The 15,607-nt window shown below is 37.5% G+C and overlaps 1 protein-coding gene across 1 annotated transcript in view; it reads right to left on the bottom strand.

Moving 5' to 3' along the window:
• PGM5 (phosphoglucomutase 5) overlaps positions 1 to 15,607 on the bottom strand; it is a 190,606-nt gene that overhangs the window by 157,916 nt on the left and 17,083 nt on the right. Inside the window, exons 2-4 of the mRNA XM_036991097.2 lie at positions 9,875 to 10,037; positions 5,696 to 5,842; positions 2,668 to 2,793 (exon numbers count right to left, since the gene is read on the bottom strand). Coding sequence (XP_036846992.1) covers positions 2,668 to 2,793; positions 5,696 to 5,842; positions 9,875 to 10,037 — 436 coding nt within the window. The remainder of the gene's footprint in view (positions 1 to 2,667; positions 2,794 to 5,695; positions 5,843 to 9,874; positions 10,038 to 15,607) is intronic.

The following is a 15,607-nucleotide window of genomic DNA, read 5'->3' as shown; positions in this document are numbered from 1 at the left end:
TCAATAATGCTAAGATAGAACCTAAAACATCTCTTTCTGGGGAATATGACCAGCCTGATAGGAAAGAGCAAAACAGGTCAGCCAAAAAACCTTAACGTAAAGCTCCACATACATGGGCTCAGAGTTCACAACAAATTTTATAGTGTCTCATTCTTAAACATTCCAGACATCCAAAGATCACCAAACTTTTGAAAAATGCATTTAACATAAGACCAAAACAGAGCAAAGAGCAACATGTAGGAAACTGAAATTCTACAGGGAGAAGGAAAATTTTCAAATATATATATTAGTAATATCCTAATACAGAGCAACAAGCTATGGTAGAATGGCTGAAATTAAAAACAAGTGTTGGTAAGGACACGGAGAAACTGGAGCCTTCATACACTGCTGGTAGTGCAAATGGCACAGCCACTTTGGAAAACAGTTTGGCAGTTTCTTATAAAATTAATCATATACTTCTCACATGACTCAGCAACTCCACTCCTAGGTATTAATCCAAGACAAATGAAATAATATATCCCCATAAAGACTTGCTCATAAATGTTTAGAGCAGCTTTGTAGTAGCCAAAACCTAGAAATAACCCTAATTATATCAACTGGTAAATGGATAAACTGTGGTTCTTCCATACAATGGAATACAACTCAGTAGTAATAAGAAATAATTATTGACACACATAATACCATGAATGCATCTCTAAAATGTTAAGGCTAAGTGAAAGAAGGCTGAAAAAAAAAGGTTACATATTGTATGCTTCCATATATATATGGCTTTCTAGCAAAGGCAAAACTATGGGGGCAAAAAGCAAGTGAGTAATTGCCAGAGGCTAGGGGTATTAACTACAAAAGGCCACCAAGGGGAACTTGCTGAAGTGAGGGAAATATTCTGTATCTTGACTGTCATAGTGGTTACATGACTATATATGCTTGCCAAACATCATCAAACTGTGGCCCTACAAGGTACCAATTTTACTGCATATAAATTATACCTCAGTAAACCTGACTTATTTTTTAAAAATCTATGGCATTCATAAACTTGAATAAGAGCTATTTTTAAAAAGATTATTTGAAAAACTAAAGCTTTGGGAAATTAAAAATATGATAGCAGAACCTTTGAAAAGCTTAATAGAAGGAGTTGGAGATAAAGTTAAGGAAATCTCCCAGAAAGTAGCATAAAACAAAGAGAAGGAAATGGATCTAGGGAGAATAGCACAATCAAAGGATCAGCCCATAGAACCAAAATCTAAATAACAGCCATTTCTTAAAGAAAGGCAAGAGAAAATAATGGAGAAATCATCTAAAATAAAATTCAAGAATATTTCCCAGAATTAAATCATACAAATTTCTAAATTAAGGGATCCTCAAAGTGCTGGGCACTACAGAGGAAAATAGTCCTACACTAAGAATCATCATTGTGAAAGACAGGAACACTAAACATAAGTCAAAGAGCCTAAAAAAACTCCAGAGAAGAAAAAAGAAAGATTTCATACCATGGATTAAAAATCAAAATAGCTTCAGATTCCACAGGTTCAATATAAATGGCTATAAGACAATGGAGCAATGCCCTCAAACTTCTGAAAGAAAGTAAAATCCAACCCAGACTTCTATATCCAGATAAATACCAATTAAGAGTGAGCATAGAGAAAAGGCACTATCAGATACACAACACATTTATATCCCATGAGCTTTCTCTCACAGAATTCCTGGAGAATGTGTTCCTCCAAAACACAGGAGTAAATCAAGAAAGTGGAAGAAAGAGAATACAAAAATAGAGAATCAACATTAGAAAGGGGAAAGGAAATTACTAGAATGATGGTAAGGGAACATTCCAGGATAAGTGCAGCTTGAAGGGCAACCAGTGTGGGGCAGAGCCGATCAGAGATCCCAGGGAAATGAACTGAGGGAGGATTGAGACACTGAGAGAGTATGGGAGTTAACAGTGGTAAATACACTTAACAAAAACTAAATGAGAAAACAATAGCTAATTCCAAGGAAATAAAAAAGTTGTGCCGTAAAGAAATATAATTACAGTGTTTTGCACAGCTCAGCAAGTGTTATGATAATGCAGATACTGGATACTGATCTTACCAAAATGATTATATAATCAGTTTAGGGAAGTGTGCTTGGATTTAGTGAGTGGAGAGGGTGAAAAGGAGTTACAAGCTCATTTTCTGTAGTATGAAGTCAATAATGCCCCAAACTGAAAAATCAACAGGAAGCAGCATATTCAGTCTTTAATAATAGGAAGATATGTACAGAAAAACAACCAACCAAAACAAAACTAAAAAACATCTAAGAGAGATTTTTAAAAATTTGCATCTGAAAAGTAGGAAATTAGGGGAAGCAGATGGGGATGGATTTTTTCTCATAATAAGCTTTCAAGTATCTGACTCTGTAAAGTATGTGCATGTATGGTGACCAAAACAGAGCTTTCCTCTATCCACTCCACACTCTTAACAGGCATAGCTTCAGACTCATTTGTTCAACCTTTGTTTTCATTTGGATCAACAGAGAGAAATTAGAGCCCTGAAATTTTCCAGACAATTCTAAATACCTGAACATACACACGTTGTATGAATATCGACAAATCCAACCTTCCTCCAATCCCAAAAACTCAGCACGTGTAAATGTGAATATTTCTGCGTATCAATTGGCAGACCACAAGCTTACCTCCATGCATTGCATCAACCCGGATCTTCAGTTGGCCAGGCCCAGTAAGCAAACTCTTGATGGCATTAAAGTCAAAGATGGTCCGAAGGAGATTGAGATAGATATCCACTGGGTCAACTATCTCCACTAGGGATTGGAGAGCAAAGGGAAACATCAACAACCATGCCCAGGAAGGATACTTGGAAGTGTAAAACAGAATTGCTACCATAATAGCTTTAAATTCTTATCACAACCCCATCATAATCCTACACATTATGTGGGAAGAGAAATGTCCATCTGTAGACAAAATCACAAAATTAAGGCACAATTGAGATGTTACAAAGTTTTCAGGTGATCAATGGATATAAATACAGTCTTCTTTACAAGTAAAAAATCAACCACAAGGAAAAACCAGTTAAGATAAAAATGTGCCATTATCCTTACTCCCACTGTCATTCAGCAACCTCCCTCCCAAAAAATGCAGACACCTTAATGCTGAGAGGTATCAGCTCACTCAGTTGCCTCCCCTGTAGGGGCTGGCCAAAGAATGACTCAGCTGGTATGAAAGCAATCTCGGAGTGACCTCAGCAATGACCCATATTTTCCAAATGCCATTGTGCCCAGATCCAGGTTTGAAACTGGTGATGAGGGATATATTCTTGAGTTTGTAAGAAGTCTCTTGTATGCACAGTCTAGGTCCAATTTTGGGATGAATGCCAGATATTTAGAAGTCCTCAATGAACTAAAATGTTCTGCAGTGTCTGGCACCATCATATGACCAGGAATCCAAAACAAATCTTTCCCATTTATTTAACAGATAAATAAAACCCAGAATATATCACATTTTTCAAACTTGGCAATCAGTATATAATTAATACTCAGAAGGTACTTTTCCTAGAAGTAGTAGATATTTGACTCTTTAGGCAATAACATTTGTTCACAGGCCCTGCTTTTTAAATTCATGGTTAAAATTCGAAATTTATGTATGCTGTTTTTCATATTTTTCAAATACATACTACTTTGGAGTTACTGAGATAACTAAATCCACACTAAAAATATTACCAATACTTCAGTAAATGTTGATTAAAAATATATATACATTATATATATTATATATATTACCAATACATCTTTAATAATTTTCAGTAAATGGATTAGATTTTAATATGTAATATGAAAATATCCCATCATCTGGTCAATTACACATCTGAAAATATTTTTCTTTGTACTTAAATCAACACAGTATGTGTGTACATTCAAATACAATGTATTACTTTTTAAGAAACAGACCATTTTAAATCATCTTTTGATATGGGGGAAATAAATCTATAAAATTAAAGGTTGTGTACTGAATACATTAGAAGTTTTACTCACTCTACAATGTAGGATAATATATATGGCAATTTCATTCATTCTGCTTAATTCTTGAACCATGTGCCTTAAATACACTTGATATTTATAGCAGATAACACATAGCACCAAACATAAATGTAAAAAACAAGGAAACCAGTAGAATTCAATGAAAATTGAAAGTTCACATCCAACAGTTCATGCTCTTGACCCTTTAAGGTGAAAAGCCAAGGATTAATGTGCTTCCAGTTAACTCAAGCCAGGCTCAACATTTTAAGCTATTCCAAATGATTATCTCCAATTCTTCTTGGGAGCCAGGGAATCCTTCCATCCACCTCCTAGATCTGTAGCATTTTAGAAAATATTAAACTAGCAATGTGGCTGTAGCAGTGGGCCTGAATCTGAGCTTACCAAATATATGTCTCTTGGACAACTACAAAAATTGTGAAGATACCAATAATAAATGAATAAATATAACTTCTTTCTAATAGTAATGCCTGATTTTTCTGTCATCTTATTGTCCAGTACTTCCAAACATACATAATCAAGCATATTTAAATCATTTTGTATAATATAATATATCCCTTGGTTTTAGTTGCCAAGGCACTGTGTGTGGACACATGCACACATGTGTGTACGCAAGTGTATGTGTGTGTGTGTGCATGCATTCTCCCAGCTACACTAATAAAAGCAGGTACCATTGCTTCCAGTAACTATCACATAGCTTTCAATTAATTTCTAATGTCTAGGAAAGCAAGCATTGATTCAAAACCTCTCAAGAAAAAAGTAGTAGTGTTGGCTCTATAACAGTGTGACGTCTGCCTGATCTGTACATTTCACGATCTTCTCAGTCCCTAAAATATCATGTGGCCATGAACCAGGTATTTCATCTTTCTAGCTATGTTAAATTACTTGTGAAATAAGTGTACCATCTTACCACAAACTGCATTTAAGTTTACAGGGGCACTAAAAGAGTAAAAAACACTAGTTTAGTTTTACTTGTATGCCTTTTAGGAAAAGTAATAGGATAAAACAGAGGGGGGAAAACAATATGCAAATATATGGCATGAATGTTGTTATACGGTTCAATATTAATCTATAAGATGAAAGGTTATAATCTGAGTATTTTCAAGTTTCAGTCACTCTGCAATATAGGATATTTTTGGCAATTTCGTTTTGGTTCTTTAGTTCTTGAACTATTTGCCTAAATCCATTTGGTACCTACTAAATTCCTTTGTAAAACCTCCTAACGTAGTGCTTGGTATAGAGCAGGTGATCAATTGTACATTCAGTCAAGCTGGAAAAGAAATGCCTACCTACCGTGGGAAAGTTAGTGACTCCACTGTCTTGTTGGATCTTTTCTTAACTATCTAAGATATTCTAACATCTTCACCTTAATTGATCAGAAAAACAAAGACATGTTTTGGCAACTTACATCCTATTCTTGGCATACTGTAAAGAGAGTCAGTGGTGAAGCTTTTCCTATGTTCAAAGTGACAGAATTTGGAAAGTAGTTTTTGAAAGTTGCCAGGTCTGAACATCTTGGCTGCTCCTATTTCCCTCCATACCACATTCAGATTACATCTGTTCATCAAGAGTCACACTTCTAATTCACTTTTCATGTGCACACACCCTGCAAAACCAAGAGTCACCCCCATACATGGAGTTAGTCTCACTTCTTCAACATACAACCTATTACCTCTAAATGGCTTGAATTTGTTCTCCAGGTCAAATTCTTGTCTTCCTAGTCTAGATAGGTCAATTCGAAGATCAGGGCATATGGCATATTCCTCAATTGTTTTGCTGATCTGATAGATTTTGTCTGAGATGACATCGGGCGCAGGACCTTAAATTTGAAAATAACACAGCAACAAAAAAAAAATTTTTTTAATGTATCCATGATTTCAAAAAGAGCAATGCTATTCCCTCCTTCCCCAAGCAGGAGAAAGATTCATTTGTTCTCTGAACAAGAAACAATAGTTCATAGTTCAATTAGCCTCAGTATGTATTATACTGTATTCATTCCCTATGGAGGAAATTTGGTCAGCCTCACCTACTCTATGTATGCTAATAACCCACATGTTTGTTTCTTTTAATCCACTTCTAAGTAATGATATGTCTTCCCTAAAAATAGTTTCACACCTGTCAGGGAGACCTGGTTATGTAATCAGCTTTATACAGGATATGAGACACTAACAGGATATGCATTTGAGAGAAGTGAGGGATTCCAAATTTAAACTGCAGTTTCCCAAGTGCACCTAGAGAAAGAAAGTATGATTTCTACTCCCAGGTCTGCTGCCTTGTTGATGTGTGATCTCACAGGGGTAAATTATTTTCCCCCACTCACACTCTCTAGTGAGTCCCAGGTTTTCTAAATGAAGTTTAAAAATACCTGGTGCACCTTCTCACAAGGCCAAGTTGACAATTAAGTTATGATAGACTTGAAATGAACATTAAATCAACAGTTGTCCTCTTTTCATTTTTAGTTTTTAATTTTTATGTCATGCAAGTCACTAGATTTTTTGCAACAAGTTTGGACATCAAATGAATAAGTACATTGAAAGATCTAAAATATAAATGTTAAATAATAGATAGCTTTGTTTATGATTCTCGCTCACCAACTATACTCCTCGACTAATTTCCCAGACTACCTTTTACAAAGCATCTCCATTTATGCCAAATCCCTTCTCTATCCTTGTCCCATTATTTTAGCAGGCAACTTTTCTTCTTACTTTTTTTGAACAGATATAGGCAACTATTTCCCAAAATTTCCATTCTGCATCCCTCAAAGTTCATTCTTTCTCCATCTCTGCCTTCTCATTCAGAAGTTCTACCCAGTTCCCAGAATATAGGTTCCAAATGAGCTCCACAGATTAATAATTCTGTGACACTGGTCAAGTTTTTAAACCATTTCATCCCTCAATGACTTCATCAGATTTTTATGAGAAATAAATGAGATAATGTATATAAGTTCTGAGTATGGTGTCTGACACATTGTAAGTATTCAAATAAACCAGCATTTTTATTATTGAGTCCATTTCCCCCCTAGCATCTTCCCTTCTGCTTAAAAACATGCTCAGAATGGTCCTATCTTCTAAATATATTTTAAAAGCAACATAGCTCAAGATGTGTCCATTTCCCTGGATGTGTCTGCTAATTGTATTGACAGCCTTCTAACACATTCCATAAAATGTATTTGTCAATTTTGATTGACACACAATCAGAAAAAAAATGAATGCCTCCTCTGGAAAGGAAGTTTTGGTATTCTACTTTGAATAAGAAGAAACCAAGTGAATTTCTCTATACCATTAGGAATGTCAGTTTCATTAATATGTCAAGACATGCAAATATGAGGAATTAAATATAAGAAGAAGGACTTTCAACACAGTTAAATACTAAATGACAAGTTCAACCCCCTCCCCCTATTCAAGGTTATGACTGTATGGTATCATTTCCTCCTGTAAGTTAGTCTACAAAATGGGTATTTAAATGATATCATCTACCTTTATGCCTCACAGGATATCATAGCAATGACTAAGATGCTCTTGTAAGATATGAAATCAGATATTAATTCCAAATGCTTATTCAAATTCCATCATGTATTTTAGCAGCTTATATATTACATTTCTCTATAAATTGCCATTTTCTGAGTCCATGCAGTTTCCTGTGTTAACAGCATAGAGAATTCCTAAACACTGCCTATTTTTTCCTGAAATCTTCAGTAGCTACTGGAAGACTAGTATAGTTTCTATATATGCTTTTAGTGAAGCTGAGTGTCTCTAAGCATGGGGCACTTCATAAGGTGGTTTTTGTCTATTTCTAACACTGAAATGAATAAAGTTCCTTTAGTTGGATAGTGTCCAAAATGACTGCAAGAAGGGGTAGATAATGAATGTTCCCTTGAGGATGTGCTGTTTTGCCTAGGGCTGAGAATAATTCATAATGGTAACTGTTGTTGGTTAAAATTCAGCACCTGCCCATGTATACACTATATATAAACAATCAGTGTTTACACTGAAAGAGATTTAAGAGATTTAAAATGAAATGTAATGCATGGTTCTGAGATGAATCATGGTTTAAACAAAACAACTATAAATAACATTTTGGAGACAATTGGAAAATTGTGAATATAGATTATGTTTTATATGATATTGGAGAATTAGTAATTCTTGTGTGTGATAATGTAGTTACTGTATGTAGGAAAATGGTTTTCTTTTTAAGAGATGTATTCAGAAATATTTAGGTGTAAAATATCTTCATGCTGCAATTTACCTTAAAATTCTTCAGGAATAAAAGATAAGCAAAATGGAAAAACAAGGTAATGGATACATGCTACCCATTTATCCTCCTCCTTTCCTTTATATTTGTTCAGAATTTTAAAAAATCACTCCTATACACATATCCTCTTCCAATAGGCCCTCCAAACTATAAATTTGTGTAAATATAAGAAAAAAAGTGAAATAATTCTAAGCATTTCAGTAGGAGAAAGTCAACACTATAGGAAAGAAAGAGTTCAAGAGTTATTATGCTAAAAAATCTTCTGTCTGTCTGACCCTGAACAGCCCTATCACCTTTAGCAAATAATAGCCTCTGAGGGCTTTGATTTGTTCATCTGTAAAATGAGGCGAGTGGTCTAAATGACTTTGAGGATATGTTCCAACTTTAAAATCCAGAGCCTTCCCTATCAGATAAGCATCAATTATTCAGCCATTTCACTGTGCTGAGATGTGCAGGGGACCAAGAGATCAAATGGGTTCAAGATCCCACTATGCCACTTCCTTGTCATGTCACCTTGGACATTGTGATGGTTAATTTTATGTGTCAGCTTGACAGGGCCAAGGAGTGCCCAGATATTGGGTTAAAACCATTATTCTGGGTGTGTCTTTGAGGTTGTTTCTGGATGAGATCAATATTTGAATCAGTAGACTGAGTAAAGCAGATTGCCCTCTCCAATGTAGGTGGGCCTCATCCAACCCAATGAGGTCCTGGACAGAAAAGAGCTGGAGTAAGGGATAATTCATTCTCTCTGCTTGATTATCTTCTAGTTGAAACACCAGTCATCTGCTGCTTTGAATCTGAACTTCAACTGGAACTCACACATCAGCTCCTGCTGTTTCTCAGGCCTTTGGACTCAGATCAGAATTATACCACCTATTTTCCTGGGTGTTCAGTTTACAAACTGCAGGTCTTGGGAGTCCTCAGCCTCCATAACCAGGTGAGCCAATTCCTTCGCTGGGCCATCAGATAGGGGAGTTTGCACACTGCTAGCTCTATAAGAGTTATTCCTCAGTTCACTACAGCCCGAGTCTCATGGGCATCAGCCTTGTTGATCTTCAAAGCCAGATATTTTGAGAGCTCCTGTCTCAGGTACCAGTTTTCAAAGTTGGGGTGTCTGATGTGGGGTCTGAACCTTTCCCTTCCCAGGGAGAAGTCCTGGGTTTGAGTTTTCCTCCTGATTGCAGACTGCTGTGATGGGAGTGGATTTATGGCAAGATTGTATCTCAGCTTCTCCTTCCCACTTTGATCTGGTTTCTCTCTGATGTAAAGGGGCTGCTCTGCCAGTCTTAGGGGTTCTTTTCTCAGAGGAAACTGTTTTATATATCTGTAGATTTCAGTGTGTCTGCAGGAAGCAGTGAACTCTAGATCTCCCAACATCACCATCTTGAACCAGAAGCCAGTCAATTCCTTATAATAAATCTCTCCATAGCCTCTGATTCTGTTTCTCTGGAGAACCATAACCAAATCAGGCACCTCACTAGATTTTTCTGAGCCACTTCCTCTCCACCTTGCTTGTCTACTATCAAGGGCCCATTGTAAAATTATGACAATAAAAGAGGAAAGAAATCATAATGATTAAGGCATATTCTGAAACACATACCTCCATTGGCAACATTAAACTTCACTCCAAACTCTCCCCCTGGTCCTCCAGGGCAGTGGCTGGCTGTTAGGATGATTCCACCAGCTGCTTTGATCTTTCTGATAATGCAGGAAACAGCAGGTGTTGACAAGATGCCATTCTGCCCAATGATCAGTCGTCCAATCTAGATCAGCAAGGAAAAAAAATCAATCCAGTTACATGTGATTGAAGGCATTTCGATTAGAAAGTGCCCCTGGCTCTGTTACACACAGTAAATCACTTGGCAAAAGGAACTGAGTGGGCTTTAGGTTAGGGGATGTGAAGAGAGCTCTGGCATTGCCTTGCCTGACCAATGTTTCCAAGTTCATTTGGGGTACCACCATCTAGTAGTCAATTATTAACCTGTATATTGGATCTGCCTCATTGATTTTCAGTAGTTTGAAACATCTACTTTTGATGACCACAGGGTTAGCTTAAACCACAAAAGAAGTTCTTAGTTTGCTACTGCCTTAGCAACTTTTCATGCGAACATGTTAGAAATTACAAGAAAAAGAAATGGAGTGCTTCTTGGCTTTACTCCCTCTGCCCCAGCAGAAGCTCACACAGGAGGGATGTGACATACTATAGCCTTGTTGTCAACAGGTATATTCTTGCTGCACCCGGAACAACCACTCTTCTAAATGTACGAATTTTACTTCTGCCACTAAGTGACAGCATGTGCCAGGAAACACTGGAGAAATGATCCAGTTATGCCACAGAGAGATCTTTAGGTCATCCATGAGTGTGGCTAGACTCTTTGTATTATACTAAACTGACTTTAAAATAGAAAGCAACACAGTCCCACAGAACATTACTCAGTATGCTCTGTTTTAAAATGGAACTCAACATCACCCACACCAGTGGTTCTCAAATGTTACTACATACTAGAATCACTACTAAAGCCTTAAAATTTCCACTACTCAGACTGTATCCCCAACTATATCAGAATCTGTGGAAATGGGATCAAGGCATTCATAGATTTAAAGCTCTACAGATGTTCACAGTTTATCCAAGCTTGGTGATCAAATCCCCCTGTTACTCAATGGACCAGCAGCATGGACACCACCTGCAGGCTTGGAAGAAATATCAACCCCAGAGCCCACCCAAGACCTACTAAAGAAGAAGAATCAGTATTTTAACAAGACCTGCTCTCTTCCTTCCAGCTACTTCATTTGTATATTAAACTTTGAGAAGTACTGACATAGCCCACAAGCCAAGCCAAGCTCTAGTATCTAGCTCAACAGGAAAATTACCCTGGCACCAACTGTGTAGTCTTGTTAGAAGTAGGTCCAGGTCACTGACGGGTCATATGACAATGAGAAAGATACAGAAAAAAGTACATAAAGAACAAATGCAAGAGCTCCAAAAACAACACAATCTTGGGTGACTTAGAATGGGAAGATTCACATACCACAACATCCCAAGAGTACTATTTTCAAGTGGAAGACACAGATTATAAATAAATAAGACTAATAATAATAGTCACTAGTTAGATATATATGAGGAAGGACATCAGCAGAGTTCTGTGATAGAGAATAATGGGGTGTCAATTTTAATAATAACAATAATAACAGCTAAGAGAACTTTGATTTTATTCTAAGTGCAATGAGAATCTATTGGAGGGTTTTAAATAGAGGAAGTGACCTGATTTATCATTTATATTTTAAAAGATCATGAACTGAGCAGTCCCAATGATCTTATTAAACAGTAAATCATATCATAGCAGCAAGCATTTCAATGACTCTCCTTGTCCCCCACCAACCCAAGGTAAAGCCAGAGTCTTCTTCATAATCCACAAGGCTCGACATAGTCTGACCCCCATTACCTGCCATCTTCTACTCCCCTCCCTTCCTCTGCTCCAGCCCCACACTGGCTGGTTTGCTGTTCTCCAAACACATCAAGCATGACAGGGACTTTGCACTTGCTCTTTCCTCTACCTAGAAAACTCTTACCCAGGTGTTTGTATCCCTGCCCCCTCCTGCCATTTGGGTTTCTGTCCCAATGCAAACTAACCATAGAGAGCACCCTTGACAGCCGTATATACTACAGCACCCCTAAGTTTTCCTAATTTCCTAATTGTCCTCTATTGTCATATTATACCAGAAGTTTTTTCATAATTTCTTGCACAGCAATGAACAATTAATACAGAGGCAGTGAGGAAAGGAGTCCACCTCCAGATTTCTATCTTTACAAGTTAATGGATGGGGGTGTCACTTATCAAGACAGGAAAGATACAGGACAATAATTACACTCATTATCCAAGCCATGACAAAGTATGTACTGCATCCCTTAAAACATATTTAGTCATTCAATTCATTTTATTGAATTGAAACAGGCCATGCAGATGACCCTGTAGTGAATGCAATTTAGTCAGTGTTCTCAAGGAGTCTGTAAATTCACAGATCTGAAAAGGGTTTGTAACTTTTGTTCATAATTTCGTCTCTCCCATTTTTTAGAATTATTCATAAAGAAAAACTTTAAAAGGGGAAAAAGGTATGTATGCATGGATATATCCTACAATGGTATTCATTAGAAGTGAAAAATTAAAAACAATCTTTATATGTGTCTAATAAGAAGAAAGTGCTAAATAAAGCATGACACATCAACTTATGGATTTAATAATATTTCTCAGCTATTTAAAAATATAATTATGAAGATAGTGCAGCTCTAGCAGACTTTTTAGCAGTCCACAAAAAGCCATGATTCCCCTCCATAGTACAGACTTGTGACTGAGGAGCAGCTTGCAACCTGGGGCTACATTTTCTAAACCACCCTTGCATCTAGGTGTGGCCACAGGACTAGTTTCACAACAGATACATGATCAACCAATGTGAGAAAGGAAACAGAAGTAATGTATGTTCTTTCTGGGCTAAGGATGTTAACAAGTAGATATACCTTCTCTACAGTGTTTATTTTCCCTTCCACAGATGTAATACAGGTAATCTTGGCTCTCAAGAATGCCAGAGCCACAAGATGGAAGGGACCTGGGTCCCTGACTTACTAGATAGACAATAGTCTTTGCTCACCAACAACATCCACACTGGACTATCATGTGAGTGAGAAATAATTTTCTATTATTTTTAAAGGTAATAAAAATTGCCCACATTTCAGATTTATGTGCTATAACAGCTTGTATTTTCTTAAGTAGTAGAGAAGAAACACAGAAAATGCTTTCATGCTAAATCAAATCTATAGAACACTAAATTTTTATGCTATTATAGCAATTCAGAATCATGTACACTTTGGGGACTAGAACTTAGAAGAAGTACAGAAATAAACATGTTCAGTTTATTTGCTAAGTAATTGCAATTACAGACAAAATTTTCATATTATTAAGTTATAGTTATTTCTTTTTTAAAAAGGAAATACATACTCTGTTTAAGAGAGTTAAAGTGCAAAAGGACACCTAAACAAAACTGCAACCTGAAACATTCCAGTTATAATTGGAGGATTAACAGAAGATTAAGTTCTGGTTATCTGGAAATTTTACCTATGTAGACCTTCACATTAACCCACCAACGTCAGAGAAATGAGGTGTTGCTGGACACTATAAATCTAGTTGAGGAGCATCTGAGGTGTGATACAGGCTGGAAGAAACTGAAGGAGAGTGACAGCGCTTCTGAGGTAAAACATGGAAGGTCATGAAGATATCTGTGTTCCATGTGAATGCTCACTGGAAGATGACCTGAGCACAGGAGAATTTTAATAATCAAATGGACAGGATGATCTGTTCTCTGAATACCAGTCAGCCTCTTTCCCTGGCCACTCCTGTCATTAACCAATGAGCTTAGGAACAAAGTAGCTGTGGTGGCAGGGAGCAACTTATGCATGAGCCCAGCAATATGGACTTCTCCTCACCTTGTTACAGCACCACTGAGTGCCCCATCTGCCAGTGGGAGAGACCAACACTGAGTTTCTAATATGGCACTATTCCTGGAGTGATCAGCTAGCTACCTTGTGACAGGTTGATAACATTTGGACCACTTACATCATGGAAAGGGCAGCACATTATTCTTATTGAAACAGACACACAGAAGAGAAGATACACACAGAGGAAGAGGCAGTTTGAAGACAGAGGCAGAGATTGGAGTGATGTGGCCACAAGCCTAAGAATGTCAGGCATACAACAGCCACCACAAGCTAGAAGAGGCATGGAGTGTTTCTCCCCTGGAGGCCCCAAAGGAAGTATGGCCCTGCCAGATTTTAGACGTCTGGCCTCAAGAACTGGGAGAGATTTAAGCCATCAAGTTTATGGCAAGTTGTTACAGAATGTCATCAGGAAAGGTATGGCTTTCAAGATCTAGTAATTGATAAAAGAAATGTAATCTTTGGAGGCCCTGTTGTATAAGAGAAAGCACTCCACTTGAACTTAAAAGATCAATATGAGAATGATAAATCACTTCATTTCTCTGAGGCATGATGTCTTCATCTCTAAAGCCAAGAGGATACAGGGTTGAAAATTCACTTAAAATGAGATTTTATAAAGGAAAACTCTTTGTGAAGTTAAACATGACACAAATTGTGCAATTGCCTTCCCCAAACTCCACCTCTCTCCTCCAACACTTAAAATTCATTTTTACACAGCAGTTTATCCTTTAAACTATCATTTCACTTTCTGAAAAAGTCCTAGAAATACTACCCTCCCCTCTGCCAGTGTAGCTAACTGCTACTTTGCTGAGAAGCGATAGCCTATTTACAGATTCTGCTTTGGTTTTGTTTACATCACTGAAACAGGTAACTTCTGACTTTTATTCCTGAGTAAAACCCAGACCACAGTGCTGGGAGACCCAAGTCATGGCGCTCGGCTGCTCCCTTGCTGACCCTCCCAATGCGGACACACTGGAGGAGCTGTCATTCCCACTCACACGGTCTGGCTTTGGCTGGAAGAAAGGGAATGCTACCAAGTCCTGAAAAAGGTGCACTAACCTAGTGGGCTTTATTGCCACTGAGAAACACATCCTTCAGTTCCTGCCTGTTTAAAGCAGACCCTAGTCCACCCACACACACACATAGGAGGCACACACAGATACAGATCCTAGGATCCACAGGTGGCCATCTGAACACTCACTCACTCAGGCACCTGCACGCACATACGTGAGGCACACACTTTTCCAGACACAGTAATACCTAGAAAGACACAGCATGTATTTGTTCCTGCTAAAGCATGATTTCAAAATGTTTGGGAAAGGGAGGATGTAGCAGGGAGCAGATGTGCAATCATCATCCCTTCCCACCATGCAGTTCTCTCTGATCTCTATGTCTATTCTAACCTGATCCAGGTGCCTTCCATCAACTCCTAAACCTCACCAAGATTCCATCACTGTTCATTCCACCCATGAACGGATTTAGCAGGTGCTGCTGGAATCACTATACCCCTCTGCATGCCACAGACCAGCACCCTCAGGAAGAGAAAATTTTATTTCCTAAAGCTTTCTCCCAGCACTTCCATTTCTTTACTCTAGGTGCCACATACAACTAATTTTTTTTAATGATTTTCTTTTTGATGACTTCGTCTTTTCCAAACACTAACAACTATTCTTCTAAACTGGATTTAGTATGAATTCAGATTCTAGTTAGCTCAAATCAAAGTACTAGGAACAGCTAAGGGATATATAACTTAACTCACAGGTTAGAACCTCAGAGAAGATGCAGAATTTTGACTCCAAATGAGTCCTCCTCAGTAACATAACACTAATGAAAGCAGAATCGTTTTCA

Source organism: Manis javanica, chromosome 2 (genome assembly GCF_040802235.1).
Source record: "Manis javanica isolate MJ-LG chromosome 2, MJ_LKY, whole genome shotgun sequence".
In the NCBI taxonomy this organism is placed as follows: Eukaryota; Metazoa; Chordata; class Mammalia; order Pholidota; family Manidae; genus Manis; species Manis javanica.
Note: the sequence above shows the minus strand (reverse complement) of the source record. Positions and strands in the feature narration are given on the sequence as shown.